Here is a 22,323-nt window from a genome sequence, read left to right on the forward strand (position 1 = left end):
TATAAGTGTACAAAACTGTATACACTGTAGCTTCTGATTTTAATGTACCGCAGCAAGTATTGTTCAATACCATCAATGGGCAAGAAACCATACTCATTGTAGATATCATTGATGATATCAAATATGAGCCAGGAAATTCATCATTTAGTATCACCATATCAATTGATGATAATGCTAAGCCACTTGGAGTTATCTTGGGGGATAACAAAACAGCTACTATTTTCATCACTGATAATGATAGTGAGCTAATGGTGTTTATTTTTCTAATACTTCAATCATTCTGTACTACAATAGAATTCAGAGCGTGTGAGGAAGGAATAGATGGGCAGTGGTCAATAAGGTGGAATAAAACAAAACCAAGAAATTATGATGAGCAGAAATGTCCTGGAGAATTATCCCTTGGTATGTAATTTATCAGTGGATGTTGTGATAGTACAATGTAATTTTCCCACAGGAGTATCTTCTAGGTTGTGTGACTATGGAGGTGTGTGGCATCAGCCTAATGTCAGTACTTGTGTAACAAGAGAATTCATTAATATCAAAAATAAGGTACTGCCATTAATTGTGATCCATTTACAACTTTTGTACACATAATTCTCAGACGGATTCACTGAATACGACAGATACCAGAAATATTACAGACATTGTTACTGAACTTGTAAACATCACTAAGCCAAATAATCAGTCTCAGTTGCCACAAGACATATCAGTAGCAGTGGAAGTGCTAGAGACCATTATTAACAGGTATGGACTACTATATAATGTACTGTGAATTGGGTTCTGCTTACAGATTGAACACAACAAATGAGAGACCAACCACAAATAATGGTGATGTTGTTGATGTATGTTAAGTAGAGTGGGTACATTAGTTTTTAATGCAAATTCTTTATATTTCAGAGTGCTATTAGTGTTATCAACAATTTGTTAAATGAAACTAACAAGGATGGTTGGAATTTGCAATCTCAGGTGCGTATAAATTTTGCGCTTTAGCTAATTGTATGTTCTGTTTCTGAAGAATGCAGAACATCCAGCTGAAATGCTGCTGGAGACTGCAGATGAACTTGGCAGAATTATTAGCTTCACATTAATACAAAATGTGTCAAGTGTTAATGCAACTGAAACACCAAGCATTGAAAAGGAAAATATTGGTTAGTCAAAGAGTTCAGTAAAGAAATTTTCCTAACTGCATTTTTGTATTGGGATCCTGTAGTCATACAAACAGTTCAGATAACAAAAGAAGAAATTTCACAACTAGAATCATCAGGATATATATCTTTTCTCAGCAATACAAATTACAGAAGCTTTCAGGGACGAAATGTTTCTGTAAATTATCCCAGTAACACTGTTAAAGAGCAACTGAAAGATGGTATTCCTGAAATCTATGTTGATTTTGATTTATAATTTCTATTTTGCAATAAGGTGAAAATATCACATTTGTCAACATGGTATTCTCTAATTTGGGAGATTTCCTAACTGCAGGAAACACAAGGTATGAACACATGGTCCATGCTATACTGTTTTGGAACAGAGTTATAGGGTGCAAGCAGTCAGTGACATTATATCCACACAAATCAATTGGAATTACTTGAATGACTTTGACAGAGAGCCTATTGAATTATTATTTGAAGTACCTGAAGTAAGCTAAACACGCATATGCATAAGTTGCTAAATGCAATGCAATTATTTGCTAGATTGTGGACTATGAAGATTACAATATTTCATGTGTGTTTTGGAACTTTAGTATTGATCCATCAAAGTAAGTTTAATAATTAATACTCTATGCTGGTCATAATAAGCAATTTATATATAGGACTGTCAGTCTTACAAGATGGTCCAAGGAAGGGATTAAAACTATAGTTGAAGCTAATTCTTCAACAGTAAAATGCCTATCTAGTCATTTGTCAAGCTTTGCTGTTGTTGCTGAGAATTTGACAATTATAACAGAGATAAACAATAATACAACAACAACTCCAACTGTAGCAGCAACTACTTCTGAACCACCGACATGTATGAATTTGATGTGCTTATGATATGCATTACTATTGTGTTTGTTTGGAATTATAGCACAAATGCCTTTGCCAAGCTGTTGTAGTGAGGATGTACAGCAATACAGGGATTTCAATGTTACTTGGAATATCACTAAAGTTGGTGAAACTGTGGTTACTGATTGCAAAGCGGATGGTGTAATTGGTAAATACAAAAAACAGCTTGTCTTTTGTATCTATGACAAAACATTGATCCTGCAGGGAATGTGACACGTACTTGTGGCCCAGATACTCAATGGCTACCTGCTAAGATATATTGCATACGTGAGCAAATCAGCATGGTCTTTTCTCAGGTATGAATTGCTTTTATACCTGTATGTAACATATTGCTGTCCCTATTGCGTATGTTTATGGTGTGTTTGTTTTAGATAACCAACCTCACAGAGTCATTCAGTAATTTAACTGTTACTGAGCAAATCAATGAGACTGACAGTATTATAGAAACTCTGGTGACTATAACACAACCTGATAAGCAGTCACAATATCCACAAGAGCTAAGTGCAGTAGTGGGGATTATTTCTACCATAAACAAGTTAGCAGTATCTGCACTTCTATTGAAATTATCATGTTTGGTTATGTAGTTTTACTGAAGAAATTATTGAGAACCGACAGCCCAATGACACATTCTTCCAAGTACATAAATGAATGTATTCATGTAACTATATAATGTGTTGCAATATGTTTTAGGAAACGCTTCAAGTTTTTGATAATTTACTGAGTGAAAATAATGAAGCAGGCTGGAGAGAACTCCAAGAAGTATATGACTAAATAAATAACCAAACCGAATCCACTACTACTTATTACAGATATCCAGTGATGCTAACCAAGAGCTAGTCAGAAATGCTGAACAATTTGGTCAGTTGCTAGCACGAACATTAGGTGAAGAAACTCAAGAAGTGCTTATACCCAGATCCAATATAGGTATAAAAGTACCCTTTATTACCGCTGAGTTGCATAATTTTCATTACTATTCATATAGTGGTTAAAGCAGAGATCACAACAGCAGAAAAAATCAATCAGTTAGTGACAGAAAGGCGTCCTTTAAGATTTCCAAATGATGATGACATTGCAAAGATTGGTGAATTCTTTAAAGGATTACGTTCTCAAATATCACTACCAAACACACTGTTATCTGAAGCTTTAAACAAAACAAGTGAATATGTATGGAAATTGCTGTTGTTGCTTACATTGTAGTTTCAGATGGAACTAATCTACCACTAATCAACACTGTATTTAGAAATCTTGCATCAGTCTTGCCAAATGTTTCATGGAATGAGTTAGTATTTCAATTCTTGAACATTTTTTATGTTGTGTATTTTTGTAGTGGTAGTGCACATCCTATCAGTGCAGTTCTGTCCAGCCAGATAAGTGACTCAGGAACATTTACTACATCCAACCCCGTTGAACTGGAATTTGATATTACTGAGGTGTGTAGAATTACAGTAACAAAGGCAAATTATACTTTCACATATTCATACTTCATGATAGAACAATAACAATGAAAGTGTGATGTTAGATCAATTCTGTGGATTTTGGGATTTTAACCTGAACACAAGCAGGTGTGCTGATCATGTGAAGTTTTGTTGGGTGGAATTATTTGTGTGTGGTGATAGTGACAGTGATAGACGTGGAGGGTGGTCACGTGAAGGAGTTGAATTGGTAGAAGAACTGTCTAATAACATGTCTGCAATTTGCCGTAGTTACCATCTTACTAGTTTTGCTGTTTTGGTATCCATTCATGAACCTGAAAAAGTACAGTATATCATATTGGTGTGGAATATAAATTTTTGTCGTCTTATAGGAAACAGAAGCTCAGGCACTTACAGTTGTGTCATACATTGGATGTTCTATTTCAATAGTTTGTCTTATAATATCCATTGTTGTACTGGGTGCTTTCATGTACAAGTAAGCTTATAATGCATATGGAGAGTTGTGAATTACTTTACTCTAGGAACTATTTGAAAGGAACTCATGTCTTCATTCATTTTAACTTGTGTATAGCATTACTACTGGGAAATATTGTGTTTGTGTCTGGTGTGGATACTGCTACTAGTAATAGGGTATGTTTTATAGCCATAATTTTACTACTTGTTAAAGTTTAATTAGTTAAACAAGGTCAATGTTGGGAGATAATTACGTGTATATGGAATAATATCACTTACCAACAGCTAATAGTTGATAACCAGGTGAATGCAATATGGTAAATGAGTTCCCAGGCAAAAGAAGGGTGAGCATTAATCAGGGTGACTAACAAATGCATGCACCAGAAAGAGCACACAGATAGGGTATGTATCAAGGCCACATGGTGTAAAATAGTCTGTCCCCACCCAAAGCCCACCCATAGATTTAGGAGACTACATTCAAATTTGTGTATATATAAGCAGAGCAAATATAAGAATAACAGAATCATAGCTTAAAAAAAATGATGTATATAGTTATATATTGGGGGAGGATATGCATCACATGGCAAGTAGACTCGTGTTCCAATATTACCACATTCCATGAGTAGCTTCCAACTCAAGGTTAGCTTGAGGTGTGATAGTGCAGAGTTTCAGTATGATTGGTAGGATGGCCTTAGAAATCCCTGTTGCTTCAAAGTTGGGAACCCCCAGGTATTTGTTCTCAAGCCTCATGCAATTAGGGGAGCCACAATCTGTGGCTATACATATAAGTGGTCCTGTTTTAAAAATATAGGTGAACCGTGGAACCCTACACAACTTCCCACAACAACCACCATCATTGGACAGAGGTTGACAAGAGAACCAGTTGTGTCACATGGCGAACTGGTTGTGTTATTGTATTGACCAACATTAATACGAATCAAGCAATATAGTTACTGTAATTGTGGTTCCCTCAGATAATGCATGCCATGACTTATGATTTAATACCCTCAAGAAATTAGAAATATGCCTGTGTTAGAAGTATTAAAAACCCAATATGTTGGTCAAAGTGATTGATATAAACTCACAGTATTGATCTTGAGCTAGTGAATAGGCCATGTGAAAATCATAGACATAGCTCTTTATTGACATGTGTGTACATCAAAGCTTTTAGAAATATAAGGTTGAATTCAAAACTGAACTGTCTGCTGTTACTGCTTCCTGCTGACAGATGCATGTAATTGCAGTAGCTTTGGCAGACAAGCTCTGGTTACATTGTAGTTTTACAACTTGGTTTAGACTATATATGTGTGTGTGTGTGTGTATGCTTGGGGGAGAACATACCAGTTTCCCAAGGACACTTATATTTCCTGTGTCCACCCATCCATCACCACTGATCTCACGTGTCATGTGAAACTCAAAATCTACTAAACCATCTGCATGCATGGATTATGGTTTGAAGTCTAACATGGTGTGTTTTTATAAGTTCTGGATGTCTAATATTTTGGTAAAGGCTTTCACTGACTGCTGCATATGCATAAAGAAGTTTCAAATATTGCTTAAAGCTAGCTACACTACTAGTAAAATAACTTTGCACATTTTAATAGCTACTGGCTTAGTTGCATATGATTTTTGTATACAGGGTGCTTGCATATTTGTGGCAGTTATGCTGCAGTACTTCTTCACATCAGCTTTTTGTTGGATGCTTTGTGAAGGAGTGATACTCTACCTGATGTTGGTCATTGTCTTCAGCAGCAGATTTAACAACCGTCTATTTTTCTTTGCATTGGGATGGGGTATGAATACAATAGTATAGTATAGTTGTGTTATAGTGTGGTTTACAGGTCCTGCAATACCAATAGTTGCTATATCTGTTGGAATAGCACATGACCAATATGGTATTGATTAGTAAGTTATTATTCATGAGTAACAACATTGTACATAACAATTTGTACAGCTGCTGGATATCTACAGAAAATGGTGCAATTGCAGCATTTATTGTTCCTATGGTGGTGATCATTTTGGTATGTTTCTTTTTTCTTACTGAATGGTAGTAACATGATCATTTATGTAGATAAACTGTGTGTTCCTCGGGTTTGCATTACGAGCACTCTACCATAGTAAAAAGGGAAATCCCACTAGTGTGGAGATCAAGAATGCAAATTTGGCAAAGTATGGATCATTATACAGATCTAATAATTGAAATATTCATTGCAAACACCAAATTTATTTTTAGTTATGTGATAAATAAATTTTGTCACACTTAGCAAGCTGTTATTATTTTCTAAATTAAATTGATACCTTATGTTCATCAATGGGTTTACATTTAGTGTATGTAATTGCATTGAAATAGGTACATTATTAAAGCTACAGTGGTTTTGTTACCTGTGTTGGGGCTCACTTGGTTAATTGGAATCATATCTGTTAATGAAAGCACTACAGCATTTGCTTGGATTTTTACTATTCTGAACTCTTTGCAGGTATGTTTTAAGTATATTTGAATAATGGTTACAAATGGGGTTTTAAATGTAGGGAGTTTTCGTGCTGTTTTTCCATGTGCTCAGAAATCAGGAGGTATCTTTATTGGTAAAATGGTCCATAGCAATCAGAGTATTGTATGTAGGTGAAGAGGCGCTTGATTAACATGAAACTCAGAATAACCAGTAGCACATTTCGCTCTACTAAATCAGTGAGTTATTTGTTAGGAACTTTGGTAATTACAAACTGCATATTTGCTTTTCCTACCAGGGCAGTAAATTCTATCCAACAACTTCAGTATGTCAATGCTTTGTTATTAGTGTATAATTTATGTGCCTTTCTAGACACATTCTTCAAATACAGCTAAAAGAAGGAAGTGTAAGCATGTATTACATTTTATGATTCATTTATGTATGCTTGTATGCATACATGGTCACATAGCAAAATTAGCATTGACAGAACTGTGCTGGCATTTGCACTTATAACTTTACACAGCTTCCCAGAGTGATACTTTCAGTTATAACCAGCCAACAACTCCAACAACCCCTGTTCACTCAGGTGTATTCAGTGAAGGGTATTTGTCTACCACACTTGATAGACCAAGTAAGAAAAAGATACAAAGTGATGAGCTACAGGCTGTTGAAAGCAGTCTATGTAAGTAAAATATATGTATATTGTGTCTTATCAAGAGTTCATGATATGTGACCAGATTTGAGATAAGGGGTCTTCCACACGCATCCAATTCTATGAACTTGGAAGACCATAACTTTGTGTTCAACAAAGATACAAGCCTGAAATTTTCACCATCCATTTACCTTTGTTGGTGCACACTACTGACCAAATGGCAAGGTAATAACTTGTTCCAAACGGAAGTTATGATTTGTCAAAGTTGGTAAATTGAATGTGTGTGGAAAACCCCTTTTTGCAAATCCGGTCACATATTTGTATGGGGAAGAGCGTCTAATTGCCAGTATGGCCTGCACAAGCACACTGCTGCAAGTTCACTTTTGATCATATGTACACTTCTCTCCTGATTCTACTGATGACAAAGAACTGTTGATAGGTGTTGATAAGGTATAATCTTTCTTCTAAGAGAAGCCTGAGGTGTTACTTGCAGCAGTGTGTTTGCTGAATTACTCCAGTTAGGCATAAATATTATGAAATGTTGGTCTTATGTAAATCTGACTGTTGAGCGCAGTTTTGTGTTCACTTTTGTTTTTTGTAAAGGTGAAAGCATTTGCAGCATAATTTTTAAAATTAATAATGCTTCTATGTTTTACTGTTACTCCATCCAGGGGTGTATCCAGCTTCCAAGGTGGTTTCCAAATTTGATAGACTTATATATAGGTGCAGAGTCTGGGGGTGCAGTCCCAGCCACTGGCAAATTATGCACATTGTACAATGCTTCAAAATTTGTTAGATTCATGATTTCATGTATAAACAATTCTCAATATCCCACGAACAAATGTTCATTAATAAATATTTCAAGATAAAATAGTTTCAACCTTCCCTTTGCCCGATAAAACTTTTATGCATGAATAGTTGCTGGGACCACATAGCTACACTGCAGTTATGCTAGTTGGAAAGAGGAAGGTATCTAACCAGAAATCTTATAGTCATGCCAATGAGACTGCTAGCTACTATTGCTGCACTGATGAATTATACTATGGTGCTAGGTGAATGATGCAGTTGTGTGCTAGCTTTGGTATTATGCTGTAGACGTTTACTAGACTACACTAGACTTAGTACACTTGTGTATGGGGGTGTTTTATTTTTCCACCTCCACTAGCAACTGCTTTCCTCCATGTACCACTTCCCTATCATTAATGCAATATCTATAACATCCAGCAGATGCAAGTGCTCTTTCCGTTTATAATACTGGTAGAGAGTCATTGTAGTTGGCTTACTCGTTACAACTTGTTATCAATATTGAAGATTGAAAATTTTCATACAGAATAACTAGCCAAAATTTTTTTGTCAAATTATTTGCTCTTTGATGATGGAAATTTTTTTGTATCAAATAATTTCCTAACCACATTAGGCTATATGCATTGTTTCCTTTGCCAATTGTGGTTGTCAGGCATCAGTTGTAGTGATTCAATGAATATCTCAAATTAAAGTAAAAGTTTAAGAGTTAGCTGCTATCTTTAAATTTCAAGTTTGTTTTTACATTTATGTATTCTTTAAAATTGTACTCTATTGTGAATGTTCTATTAGAGTAGTTGTAATTGCAATTTTACATCTGACTGCTGTGTTAGAGTATATATACATACCCTTGTTCCCACTTTTGAGGAATCATTGTAAGTTTCCATGTTACACTGCTCTGTCCTGTTTTTATTTGTTCTGTACATTTGTGCTGCCAAACCATGGTAGTCTGGTGTTCTTGCTGCAAGCCCACTAGTTAAATTTCAGATGGGGTTTCTAGATACGCCCAGAAACACAGGAAATATATATAGACCTTGCCATCAATAAGTAATTACTTGAAATGTCAAACAGTTCCAAATGTACTGTAGCATAAAAGTGTTATCTTGAGCACTTACTAAGTAACGTTTTCAATAGTGTAACTACCATGCAGGCATTCCAACATAAATTGAAGCAATAGATTTGTACAATTGATATATTTTCTAAAGATTGAGACATTTTAATAGAGTGTATAGTTGGAGAACCTAACAGAGCAGTCACATTACTCTCAACTCTAATAGAATGGTCAACTTGTATCACCTGGCTAATCATTAGGGAGGGATATACTCCTAATTTAGTTCAATGCCAGTCAGTTAATTTGTCTGTATTGTTAGATCAATCTATACACACTGTGAATCTAACCATTAAGAATGTGTATAAATTAATTTATTAGATGATCCTATCACTAAAGAAGAAGGCACCAATGCTAGCAAGCCTATTGAAATGAATATTACTATTGGTCAAGATATTGTAAAAGATTTTGATACTATATCTGAAGCTGGAACCATCAAAGATTCTGATACATGTGATGAAAAGGATGATGTGTTGTCAGTGGTTAATGATAACACCGACGTTGATAAGAGCCCTACTGAAGTGAATGTCCTACAAATAGTAGAATCCGCAGTGTAGGGAACGTGTAATTAATTTTTGTGTAGTAACATTGTTTAGCTACTGGTGTATCAACTCTTTGCTAAACATGTAGATGTTCTTTCTTAGGCTAGCTGTTTTACTTGCAATTCTGTGTAGCATTATTATACTTGGTATCAACACATGCATGTATGATCTTTGTTACTATCTCAAGTATTAAATAACTATAATTGAGGTTAATGTAATTTAATATCTACATTTTTAAAGCTTGCAAAACATATAGTTTCTTTTCTTAGTAATTGAATGTGGACTATACAGCTATCAAAGGTCGTATGTTTTAGTGCAAGGCCACTAAATTGCTGATGCAAATTCAGTCTAAAGAATCAAATAATGCATGACTGGTTACCACTTTGCATAACCTTCATCAAATCTGCTAGCTTTTACATTACCACCAGTATAGTGGATCTAGAATTTTCAGAGGGGGTTTCAGGTTCAGGGAGTTTTCAACAACTGTGATCCCAGACTAAGACGTGTACTGGTATAGTCTTGATAGCTCAGTGTCCTACTAGGCTATTATAGCTATAGAGGACTAGGTCTATAGCATAAACTAGCTAGCAGTGAATCAGTAAAAATCACTCCACAACATTGTTTCACAGTTGAATCTTACCAAATTTTGAAGCAAAACAGCACTTGCACTAATTTAAACAATAATCATTTTTATAGGTGCTTAAGACGCTTAATTGCTGTAATGGCATTTTAAGTGATTTCAAAGGGAAAAGTATGAAGTTTGGCCAGTAGAAAGTCCCAATGTAATACACTATGTATAACTCTTGGTGATTTTATCACCCACACAATCTTGGAGCGTGAGCACTATTTCAGAGAGTGAAACCATTGCAACCCCTGTATCCACCACTGACCACTACAGTATCTTTATTAGATGGAGTAGTTATTTCATTGCAAGTAACTGTCAATGCATTATTTTAACTATCAGCTTTGTTTAATACATACTAGCACAAGTAAAGCCTACTAAAAAAGTGTGCCGATGGTTTAAAATGGAGTGCTGTTGGAAACAAACTTAACATTGTAATACATGTGAGTATAATATATCTTCAAAATGTAATACAGTCAGCTCAGTTCTCAATAACATGTAACTATGTTTCTATTATATGCAGAAAACTTTCCAGGTATCAATAAAACAGTATGAAACTGTATACATGGCATGTTTTCATCACAGTAAGCTTCTAATGGGTTATTTCTGTTTACTGAGTGAAAGAATTAATGCAAAGATACAATCATTGCAGATGGGTTATGTGTATAGAAATTCATGGTAGTTAATTATTTGTGCAAAATATCATAACATTGCTTCTTTAGACTACTCATGTCATATACATTGGTGGCATATGTATTTGTATACTATCCCACCATGTGTAAGCATAGTATATTACCAGCAGTATCTATGGTGCAAATATAAAAGTGCAATCAATATGTTGTTAGCTATTATGTAGCTGTCTCTATGCATGAAATTTGTATTAGCATGCTGTATGGTTACTGTATTCAGCTAAACTGATGCATATATTTAAATTGACTACTCTTTTAAACTCCAAACAATTGGCTATACAGCTGTTCTTCCTTGCAGGAGGAAACATTGCAACACATAATGACAATACAAACTGCAATTCATTACCTATAGTTACAAACTACAATTCAGCATTTCACTTGTGCTGTAAAGCCTTAATAAATAACACTGTGAAAAAGGTGGGATATAATATGGTATTTCCAGTGGCTTATTGAATACAAATAAGCCTTAATATAAATCCTGTATTATACTCATCTTATACTTTAGTATAATGCATACTATACTATTGCATGTATGGTTTCAGTTTATTTACCACAATACTTGAAATAGCTTATATCTGATATAATGGCCACACTATACCATCACATATATGGTTTCAGTATGTTTAACACATTAACTAAAGCCTTATGTGGGATTGTTAGTATAATACAGATTATACCAAGCTTTTTTGTATTCAATAAGCCACTGGAAATACAATCTTATATCCTTCTTTTTTCACAGTGTAAACTAATATCCATTTGGTTCCACATGGGGTACTTTAAGATAATAAGTCACTATCTAGAGTTCCTTGATACATATACATGAAATTGACAAGGAGAAAACATCCTGACCGCCTGGCAGACTCCTGTAAGCGTTCGAGCATTATCATTAATCGGATCAAAGTGTCTTGATTAATAAAAGTGGGGCTAACTTGCACCACCACCTATGTGGAGTTTCAAAAGTGCTAGAAGACCTGATATATGTTAAGATGATTGGTACTGTGGCTAAGTGTATTACCCCGTGTCAATTTGGTTTCCAGAGTAACTCATCAACCCTACAACAATTACTTTTATATCACCACCAACTGATAACTTCCAAGGATGAAGTGGATGTTGTTCACATAGACTTTCGAAAGGCTTTTGACAGTGTGCCGCACAATCAACTATTGCTGAAACTCTGGAACATTGGGATCACTGGAACTCTTTGGAAGTGGTTTAAATCATACCTATGCAATAGGGTACAATGTGTTTCTATCAACAACTGTTGCCTAATTGCTTACCCATATTGTCAGGTGTACCACAGGGGAGTATACTTGGCCCCTTACTCTTTCTAATTTACATTAATGACCTTCCCTCTGCTATTCATTCATCCAATATGTTTGTTTTTGCTGATGATACAAAATGCTTTATGAAAATAAAGTCTGAGTTGGACATTCATAGATTTCAAGAAGATTTGTCATCAGTTTCTCATTGGAGTAACAACAATAACCTTGCCTTCAGTGTTCCAAAATAAATTTTTTTTACGTTATCACAACATATTTAATTCATTTTATACTATCGATGGAAATACCATTCCTTACTCTGATAGCTGTAAAGATCTTGGTATCTATTTCTCTGATAGTTTATCATGCATGGAGATTACACTATCAAAACATTACTTCTAAAGCTTATAAATCTTTTGGATTACTTCGCCGCATGTTTAAATAATAGTTAGACGTCAAGAACCAGGGTTCTACGGGATTTAGAAAACTCGAAGGCCCTGGGCTGTAGCGCCTGAGCGCAGCGAGGGCGCTACTAAGGGCCTGAGGATTTTCTAAATCCCGTAGAACCCAGTGGTTCTTGACGTCTAACTTATTTAGACTACAACTCGTTATTGTACCTTGAGTTGACAGCTGCTTGTAAATAGGAAATGTATGGCTAATTACTAGAAACAAGCCCTCTACACCTCCCGACATGGCGGGACCTCAGCGTGGCTGTTGCTACCCGTTTAAACGCCCATGCGTTGCCAATGTTACAGGCGCGTGCTATGTATCGAAGTACTGGACTCAGCGAGTGGACTACAACTCATTGTTGCTGTTGTTGTGCCTCAACAGCTGCTTGTAAGCAAGTAATGTAGTGTTGATTAGTACAAACAAACCCATTACACCTCCCTCTAATTCAGTACGGCTGTTACTAGCCATTTAAATGCCCAAGCGTTGCCAATGTTACAGGCGCGTAATTATCGTGTTTCGTATCGCCTCAGAGCGTGGTCTCTATTGGACATGACCGTGGCTCTACGAGATTTAGAGACCACGTTTTCAGCCAATCAAATTTCAGTATCAAACTTGTTGTAGTCTAAAGACAGTTACTGTTTGGAGACTAGGAAGAATCTGTATGTTTCAATGATTAGATCTACTTTAATGTATTGTTCTTGCTTGTGGAAACCCTATTTACTATCTGATGTTGAACTGTTAGAAAGAGTACAAAGGAGGACAACCAAATATATTCTCAACAACTACACCAGTAACTACAAAGAAAGGCTTTTGAGACTGAAACTTCTTCCACTGATGTATATTTACGATTTAGCCGACATCATGTTTTTTATAAAATCAGTAAAATTTCCATCTGAAAAGTTTAACATATTAAACTTCGTAGAATTTATCTCTGGACCCACAAGATCAGCAGGATACAAACTCAGGCACATGATAGCATCTAAAAACAGTGTAATGAATTCCTACTTCTACCGTATACCCAGATTGTGGAACAGCTTACCATTAATTGTCTTATCCCAAACCCTCCAAACCATCAAATTCAAACTCAAGAATTATTTTTGGAATCATTTTGTTAACAATTTTGACAGTAATAATCTATGTTCTTTTTATTTCCGTTGCCCCTGTTCCAAATGTTTAAACATTTCAGCTCCTACTTTAACTTGTACTGTATAGCTACCCCTTGTAATTATTGTTTGTAGTTATATAGCTTATTGTAATTTGTAAGTAATTAATTATGGCTACCAGTGCAAGACACTGGTAGACCTTCAGTTCTGTAATTTAATCGTTATAAGCTCTTAAATATTGTTTAATTTTGTTTATTGATTTATACAGTTCTGTAAAGTATTAATAAATAAATAAATAAATAAATAAATAAATAAAAAGCTGATCTCTTTACAGGATGACTTGTTTCTAACTGAACTCTCTACAGGGTGATCTGTTCATAGTGGAACTTTCTACTGGGGGATTTGTTTGCAGCTGAACTCTCTACACGATGGTTTCTTTGTAACTGAACTCTCTACAAGGTAACTTCCGCTAGCTGATCTCTCTACAGGGCAATTTGTTTGTAGCTGAATTCTCTACAGGGTGATTTGTTTGCAGCTGAACTCTCTGCATGATGGTTTCTTTGTAGCTGAACTCTCTATTAGGTACCTTCTTCTAGCTGATTTGACTACAGGGTGACTTGTTTGTAGCTGAACTCCCTACAGAATAACTTGCAATGTAATATAATTCTATAATGGAGTAAATTATAAACGTAGCTGAATGCTCTATTAGGGTGACTGTTCTATTAGAGTATCTCGATCTCGCATATGCTACACGTAGTTGACTTTGGAATCATAACTCAGTGGTTTGTAATCCGATTCTTCTATACTACTGCAAGGACTTTCTATGATAATTATTCCAGCTATACACCGATTTTCAGCTCACTGCTCTAAGCGGTTTGCCTGGTAGGCGCGAAAAGTAATAGTTTTTTATTCATAAAAATCGATCGCGTAATTTTGACACAGGTTGGGTTTTGTGTCATATCTCGATGGCCTTTAACTGGATTCCTTTCAAACCACAAAAAGGCACTCCTACGATAGTTACTCCATCTACATAGCAATTTTCAGCTCATTCCTTCAAGGGGTTTACCCTGTGGACGTGACAGACCTTCGACCTAATTTTACGCAAATAATCGGTCATAACTCCGTAAATGTTGTTCTGCCTTATAGAGCGTGATGTGCTCTCTCTACCCTGCCGCCTAGGTGGCTTGGGTATTGTCAATCCTGTAGACATTGCTGATTCTCAGTTTACTGCATCTATCAAAATCACACACTCTCTGAGATCTTTGATTGTTGCTCAGAATCTACTAGCCCCTCTACCCGACGTTAGTTCTAACAAGGCTCAGATTCATCAGGATCGTCGCTCTACTTTGAGGGGGAGGGCTTCTACGATCAAATCTAATCTTTCGTCACAATCCCAAAGAGTTTTAGACCTGAATAGTGAACCGGGTGCTTCTGCCTGGCTGACAGCATTGCCTTTAGCAGAGCAGGGATTCCATCTGATGAAGCAAGAATTTTGGGATGCCTTGCATCTTAGATACGGCTGGAAGCTCCTGAACATACCCAGTCACTGTGTTTGTGGGGTCCCATTTTCTGCGGATCATGCTATGATTTGCAGACATGGAGGCCTCACATTTGTTCGCCACAATGCTTTGCAAAACATCACTGCAGAGTGGCTTTCCAAGACATGTCATGGTGTGGCCCTTGAGCCACCTTTACAGCCACTTACTGGGGAGATCATTGCACCTAAGACTGCCAACCGTCAGGATGAGGCTAGGGCAGACATACATGCTAGGGGATTCTGGGGGCAGCGGCAAAGTGCCTTTTTTGACGTAAGGGTGTTTCATCCTAATGCACCGAGCTACTGCAACACCAGTGTCCCCTCTTTGTATCGACATCACGAGGCACAGAAGAAACGTGAGTATGGTGACCGTGTCAGAGAGGTTGAGCAGGCCTCCTTCACTCCCCTTGTGTTTGCGACCACTGGAGGTATGGGAAGGGAGGCAATAGTTTTCTACCGTCGTTTGGCTGACCATCTATCTCGCCGCGGCTCTACTAGTTACAGTCAGACTCTGGCTTTTATCCGATGCACATTGTCTTTTTCTCTACTTCGGTCAGCTACAATGTGCATACGTGGAAGTAGGTCCATCTCGCATTGCTCCTCTGATGCCTCTCCTGAGATGGGCCGCATTGATGAGCACAGGGACTTTTAAACTTTTAGCAATCTGGTCCTTTTTATTCAGTTGTCCAGCACGTGCTTTCTTTGTGCTGGGGGTGGTAGGCAAGGGCAGTCCATCCAGCCCCGGAAAAAAAACAACAAAAAAACTCCGTGAATGTTCATCGGATTCCTACCACACTTGGTACTGAGATTCGCCTTAATGAGCCCTTTACGAGTGCCAAATTTCAGCCCGATTGGAGCACGCATTCGTGTTTTATGGCGGATTTTGAAGTGTGCGAAAAGAAGTAGAAGAAAAAAACGAAGAAAAAAAAACCAAACTTTGGCCACTCGTATCTCGGAAATGGCTGGAGCGATTTTCTTCAAATTTGGAATGTGGACTCCCCTACCTAGCCGGCACGTATGTAGCACCTTTGGTTTCAATCGGGTAAGGAATCACGGAGCTACAAAGGTGTGAAAATCACGTTTACTTTCTTCCTGTAAATATACTCACGGTGTGGCGCGCCGGCTTCTTGGGCCGCACGACACACTACCGTGTGACACACTACCGTGTGACACACTACCGTGTGACACACTACCGTGTGTCTTGATACAGAAGTTAAGTTGCTTGCGAAAAACGCAACGTGTCACGTGAATTTTCGTAAAATATCACGTGCTAAATACAAATCACAAATTGCGCACGATTATTTGAACAAGCTACTCCTAGCTAGATAAATAGATGCCACGATTGATGGATTATGCCATTAGCATTGTCTAATGATCTGAGGTGGAGGGTAGTGTGGTTACACCACTACAAGGAATTAAGCTGCAAAGAAATATCAGACTTGCTATATATTCATATTTCTACAGTTTACAGGATATTGGATCGTTTTCAAGAGAATGGTACTGTAGCGCCAGTATCTCATCAGAGTGGTCCTGCGCCGCTGCTGGGAAGCGTAGAAGAACATGCCATTACAGATGCTTTGATATCAAGGCCAGAAATGTATTTAAGGGAGCTACAGGATGAGCTATTTGTGAGGACAGCACACAGGCAAGCATAAGTACCATATTTCGAACAATTCGAAGATTGGGATTTTCGAGGAAAAAACTTCGTCAAGTAGTGTTGCGAAGAAACGATTCGCTTAGAGCTGAGTTTATGGAAGAGATGAACTACCTAACAGCAGACATGATTGTTTGGCTGGATGAAACTGGCTCTGATAGGCGAAGTGAGAACAGAAAGTTTGGCTATCACCTAAGAGGAATCACTCCATGCAGTTACAAGCTATCAGTTCGAGGGAAAAGATTATCCTGTATTGCAACTATGTCTACCTGGGGAATAGAAGATGTGGATATATATGAAGGCAACATCAATGGTGCAATATTCACCACTTTTATTGCTCGAAGTTTGGTTCCACTTTTGCAACCATTTGATGGTAAGAGCCCTAGATCAGTGGTAGTGATGGACAATGCATCTATACACCATGTTGACCAAGTTGCATCTTTAATTCAGAGTACTGGTGCAATTCTCTGCTATTTACCACCATATAGTCCAGACTATAATCCACTGGAAGAGTCCTTTGCCAAAGTGAAAGCATTTCTGAGGGAAAATGAAGTAGCTTATGATACGACAGATGATCCACGGGTACTGATCATGATGGCTTTCAACTCTGTGACTGAGAGAGACTGTGAGGGATACATAAGTCATGCTGGATACAGCTAGCATTAGTAGTAATTAATGACAGTAGTACTATTGTGAAACAAGATACATTGAGCACATACAGTTAGCTATCATGTACAACTAACTAATGTGAATAAAACTGTATACCTGCATGCATAGGTATGTTACGTAAATGCTGTTCACTGACACAAGGAATCTAACTGACCAAGTAGCATATCCCTTCGCTTCTCAAACTGGTTCATGGTTATTGCACTGTTCTATACCATATGCGTATTTTGTACCATACGCGTATGGTACATACCATATGCGTATACTCGTACGGTACAACCATACGCGTACGGTACAACCATACGCGTATGGTACAGCAATTCGTACCATATGAGTATAGCTAACCTGCATGGTAGCTATGCATATAATATCAAGCAGAAGGTTTTTGCACTGCCATACCTATTGACTATGCTGGATGGCACTCTGCCTTCATTTCCTTTCAGGGAGGGGGAAGGGGCTAGTCTCCAAGACTCGCTTATAGTGGTTTCTGTTCAGTGAAGATCGAGATACTCTAATAGAGCAGTCATATTTTGATCTGATTATTCTATTCTCTATAGAGCTAAGATGTATTTTGCTTTACTGTGATTAAGATATAACTTAATTGATTTTCTTTACTGCATGATGCATACCTATACAGTAGCTATATTATGCAATTTAAAATAAAAGAATATTGATGGCATGATATAAGTGATGAAACTGACATCTTATTTTGTTAGGACAATATATAGCTACAACATAACTGCAAGGGTCTAGACTCAAGGGTAGCATGTACTGATACCATGCACTTCTGCCAAATCATAGCATAAGCACTGATAGCTACTGCTGAATGAATGAATTGGACCAGACATTTGCTTGAGACCATCTGCAGCATTCTACTACAGTCATCAAATGACTTGATCATGATGTATTTGTAAACATTATGCTAAGATAAATAGTATATAGCTATTTAAATTAATGCTTTACAGAATTGTGCACAAAGTTTAATTGCAATATATAGCTATTGAATAATACTTTCAGAACTGCGGGTCTACCGGTGTCACCAGTGTCTATATAGCACTGGTAGCTGGACCTCGAGCTGGACATATAAAATTACTAGTAGGTAAAAATTTAAAGGGTATATAGGAAGAAGCCTATAGTTAAATAATGAAATAGTTCATATAAACAGGAATCATGCCAAAGCATTAATTTGCAGCAGGGACTATACTAAGTACAAAATTTAATGCTGGCAAATTTATTAACGGAACATTCCAAATAATAATTTTTCAATATAAATTTATTTGATGGGATAGATCAATTATTGGTGTACTGTTCCACAGTCTCGGTAGCTATATGAGAAAAACAATACTGTAATTCTGGCAGATCCAGTCTTGAATTGTGTTAAGTCATGCTGATCTAGTAGGATCTGATAAGAATTCTACATAGTGAAAGTTAATAAAGATGAAATAATCAACTGGGTTGGAAACTTCACAAAAAAAATGATATCACCTATGTACAGTAAGTAATAAAAGTATATATCAAAGGAAGGAGATAAAATATCATAAGCCTTGATTTCTAGTCATTGGTGTAATCTATAACGAATGTATCTCGTTGTCTGCTTAACAAATGTATTTCATTTCATCAAAGTATCTGGCAGTTAATTCAATACAATAGTGCCACCATACACCCATGGATTCCCAGCTTGCATTATTATAATAAATGAATTCATTTCTCCACAGTGGAAAATGCTATTGCTTTTAAACTACACAAGCTAGTATAATGCATGCATGTTCTTTAGAATAGTTGAGTTAAAATTATCTAGCTGTTGCATAGCAACTGCATACACTGAAAATGTATGGTAAATTTTAATTTTTGTTTCTTCTTCCACACAGTACATAATTGTGGTTGCAATTGCTACTCATATATTGCTTCCTATTGGATCCATGACCCATTGTTTAATTGATACCTGAAGATAGTCAAAGATTAATACAACAAAGCTATAGAGCGATATTACCCAAAAACTCTACTAGGGGCTTCTCTATACTTGTACGAACTTTGTAAAAATAATGTGCTTGTGTTTATGGTGCCCAATCATCCTTTCAACATAAAACCAGAACAGTATGCTCCTTGCCTTACTCAGAAATCTTGAAGTTTGATCTTCTAAAGCTTTCAACATAAAACCAGAACAGTATGCTCCTTGCCTTACTCAGAAATCTTGAAGTTTGATCTTCTAAAGCATTATTTGAGGACAAAAGACATTGATTTCTGTAAGGCTGTAGAACTGTTTCCAGCATACTGATATTCATGATTATTTTTTCAATGAATGTCATTGAATGCATGGTTTTAAGTGATATAAACACTAAGCCAGTAGAGGTAGCGTTGTAGCTCAATATAAACATATTATAGATTTTGATATAATTCAGTATCCACAATTCCATATAAATACACATTAAAAATACTGCATTCTAATTGGTTAAAACATAGCGACCATATTAATTTGCATCCAAATCAAGCCAATTTTTTCAGGTATATATTAATTAATTAATATTTTATTCTATTGTTGCTAGATAATCTATTGTTTTAGTACATGCACCTATACTTAAAAAATGGATATTTATGCCTGGTGATACTAAAGGAGTGTAATTTCAATTAGATGAGCTCAAGAAGTATACAATGAAATGATTGCTCAAACAGAGGAAGATCTGTAGAATACTGATACAATAACATTGAGGGAGGTATAGCAAAGAGATTTAATTGTATAGAAAGCAATGTTCCGGTTTGCAACTTAATGTAAATCTGGCTGTAACTTATAGCACTATTAGACATGATACTCTAAGACTGATGATGTGTATGGTAATTAATTGTGCAATAAATTATTTTAAAACTGTAGTTTGCTGAATCTTTGCTATTAAATGAGGTATTGCCTACTGAGATGAAGTAGAAAAACATACTATAGCAAGAGATTTTATGGTGAGTTTATGAGTTCTAATGAATAATTCAGTAATGAATGTATATTATCTAGTATATTGTTTAATTGTTAAGTGTGTTGTAGCCACTCACTATATACTCAGTTACTGTCATGCTTGCATGTGGATAGGAAGACAATGTGTTTAGCTACTCTTATCTGAATGTACTCTTTAAAGTTAACAACATCCACATTAATTTGTGCTGCAGGTCCATTGTGATGAATGTGAGTGGTGGTACTATTTACAGTATGTAAAAAAGAAAAGTATGTAAACAAGAAATTGGATCCTCAAAAGAAGAGTGTATATAGCAGCTGGATAAAGATGCAAAGACAGTGAGGGGCCATGTTGCACAACTGATGACACTTCTGAAGTTCATTTTTTAAGTTGTTAGCTTTGCAGAAGCAGTATAATTATGTATAATTCAGTTAGAACTTACTAGCTACCATGCACGTTGTAATTGCTCTCCTTGCTTATTTACGCAATTGTTGTAAATTGTCAGTTATCCACACTTATAATTGAGACCATCTGATAGCTAAAGTATAGCATACACAGTACCATTCATGTGAAGTTCTGCAGACAACGTGTGATCATGTACATAAGATTTAGATACATCAGTAGGACTATAGTGGGAACTGCATGGGCAAGGTATAAGGATAAAATGCATGTGTGCAACATGCTGATGAATAAATTTTTAATTACAGTTAAGCAGATTATTTTGTTGTGTTCTAAGTTTACTCAGCTAGAAATACCTGTAAAGGTAGACCCATTGTAGCTAGGCTAGAAGACACTGAGAAAAGGCACAATACGCATATTCGTACCGTACGCATATGGTATGTACCATACGCGTATGGTACATACCATACGCGTACGGTACAAAATACGCATATGGTATAGAACAGGTATGGATGTTTGACCATGGTATGGATGTTTGACCTGGCACCACGTTCAAACATCCGGTGTGCCAAGTCAATCTGGCTCAATAACTTGGCTTGGTAATCAATTTTCTTTCCAGGTGAAATTCCTAAGCTACTAGCACTATCTTGGTTCTCTTTCATTGTTGACTCTGGTCTATCATTCTGTGATTTAACAGTAAAAGCTGATGCCACTGAATCGGCCATTTTAGTGAAAGCACTAGCCATGGTATCCACAGAAGAATCTTTAATTTTTACTGCCTTTGCCTTCTCATTGTTCCAAATTGATCCTGCTGGTGGGCTACTCTTACTTTTGTGTTTACCTGAATCTATAGCTTCAGCCCACAGCTTATATTGTATCTTGTTATACTTGTCCTTGTGAGTTTCCCTTAGTTCAACAGCTATTTCTTCTACTCTCTTAGCTTTTACTTCACGAGCATTTAACTTCTCCTGTACCTTGACTTTCTTTGGTGTGGGCTCACAATCATCATCTCCATCAAGACAAATCACTGACTTGCTCTCGCACCGAGTCTCATTCCTCCTTCCTTCACACCACAAAGTTTTCCCACTGTCTCTAATCCGACATAACTCTTCCTTAATATTATCCCCATTCACATAATGTATCCGTGCAGAGGAGACATAGTATCCAACATCAAACTGCAAATCAAAAGATACTACATCTTTACCAAGCTGTTCCAGTATCTCTTCTTTAAGATGTCTCAAATCACGTGTTGCTTCAACACAGAGACTCAGCATATAAGTTTTGTAATCCCGCTTCTTTAGTGGGTTTATCACTCTTATTGGTATTGTAGCATTACAGGTCGCCTTGGTTGCGGCTGTCACAAGAGGTACCCTTCTTGGAACTCCCGGGGCACTGACAGTCAGCACATTTGAATTTCCAGCCACAGAATTGTATGCACTGATGTTACTTACGCTAACAGTCAAGCTAACTGTAGGGAAAACCAGTTTAAACTGCTCAATGACTTGATTTCCGCCAGGAATGCTCTTTAAC

General features: G+C 36.6%; 2 protein-coding genes across 2 annotated transcripts in view; both read left to right on the forward strand.

The window, feature by feature from the left end:
• LOC136261107 (adhesion G-protein coupled receptor V1-like) overlaps window positions 1-9,681 on the forward strand; it is a 76,180-nt gene extending 66,499 nt beyond the window's left edge. Inside the window, exons 98-133 of the mRNA XM_066055075.1 lie at window positions 31-240; window positions 295-402; window positions 455-549; window positions 602-744; window positions 791-842; window positions 898-966; window positions 1,016-1,148; window positions 1,211-1,366; window positions 1,420-1,489; window positions 1,537-1,636; window positions 1,692-1,756; window positions 1,811-2,007; window positions 2,065-2,190; window positions 2,247-2,338; window positions 2,414-2,577; window positions 2,627-2,678; window positions 2,733-2,801; window positions 2,852-2,966; window positions 3,025-3,198; window positions 3,246-3,321; window positions 3,370-3,472; window positions 3,534-3,604; window positions 3,659-3,797; window positions 3,847-3,950; window positions 3,997-4,105; window positions 5,568-5,721; window positions 5,770-5,833; window positions 5,883-5,949; window positions 6,000-6,097; window positions 6,279-6,405; window positions 6,458-6,499; window positions 6,549-6,614; window positions 6,674-6,700; window positions 6,748-6,781; window positions 6,899-7,057; window positions 9,258-9,681. Coding sequence (XP_065911147.1) covers window positions 31-240; window positions 295-402; window positions 455-549; window positions 602-744; window positions 791-842; window positions 898-966; window positions 1,016-1,148; window positions 1,211-1,366; window positions 1,420-1,489; window positions 1,537-1,636; window positions 1,692-1,756; window positions 1,811-2,007; window positions 2,065-2,190; window positions 2,247-2,338; window positions 2,414-2,577; window positions 2,627-2,678; window positions 2,733-2,801; window positions 2,852-2,966; window positions 3,025-3,198; window positions 3,246-3,321; window positions 3,370-3,472; window positions 3,534-3,604; window positions 3,659-3,797; window positions 3,847-3,950; window positions 3,997-4,105; window positions 5,568-5,721; window positions 5,770-5,833; window positions 5,883-5,949; window positions 6,000-6,097; window positions 6,279-6,405; window positions 6,458-6,499; window positions 6,549-6,614; window positions 6,674-6,700; window positions 6,748-6,781; window positions 6,899-7,057; window positions 9,258-9,493 — 3,866 coding nt within the window. The 3' untranslated portion in view covers window positions 9,494-9,681. The remainder of the gene's footprint in view (window positions 1-30; window positions 241-294; window positions 403-454; window positions 550-601; window positions 745-790; window positions 843-897; window positions 967-1,015; window positions 1,149-1,210; window positions 1,367-1,419; window positions 1,490-1,536; window positions 1,637-1,691; window positions 1,757-1,810; window positions 2,008-2,064; window positions 2,191-2,246; window positions 2,339-2,413; window positions 2,578-2,626; window positions 2,679-2,732; window positions 2,802-2,851; window positions 2,967-3,024; window positions 3,199-3,245; window positions 3,322-3,369; window positions 3,473-3,533; window positions 3,605-3,658; window positions 3,798-3,846; window positions 3,951-3,996; window positions 4,106-5,567; window positions 5,722-5,769; window positions 5,834-5,882; window positions 5,950-5,999; window positions 6,098-6,278; window positions 6,406-6,457; window positions 6,500-6,548; window positions 6,615-6,673; window positions 6,701-6,747; window positions 6,782-6,898; window positions 7,058-9,257) is intronic.
• Window positions 9,682-16,897: 7,216 nt separating this feature from the next.
• Window positions 16,898-17,452, forward strand: LOC136261108 (uncharacterized). Its single transcript, XM_066055076.1, has one exon. It carries the CDS (start codon window positions 16,898-16,900, stop codon window positions 17,450-17,452), a length of 555 nt encoding a protein of 184 aa, XP_065911148.1.
• Window positions 17,453-22,323: the final 4,871 nt, after the last annotated feature.

This window comes from Dysidea avara, chromosome 7 (assembly GCF_963678975.1).
Source record: "Dysidea avara chromosome 7, odDysAvar1.4, whole genome shotgun sequence".
NCBI lineage: Eukaryota > Metazoa > Porifera > Demospongiae > Dictyoceratida > Dysideidae > Dysidea > Dysidea avara.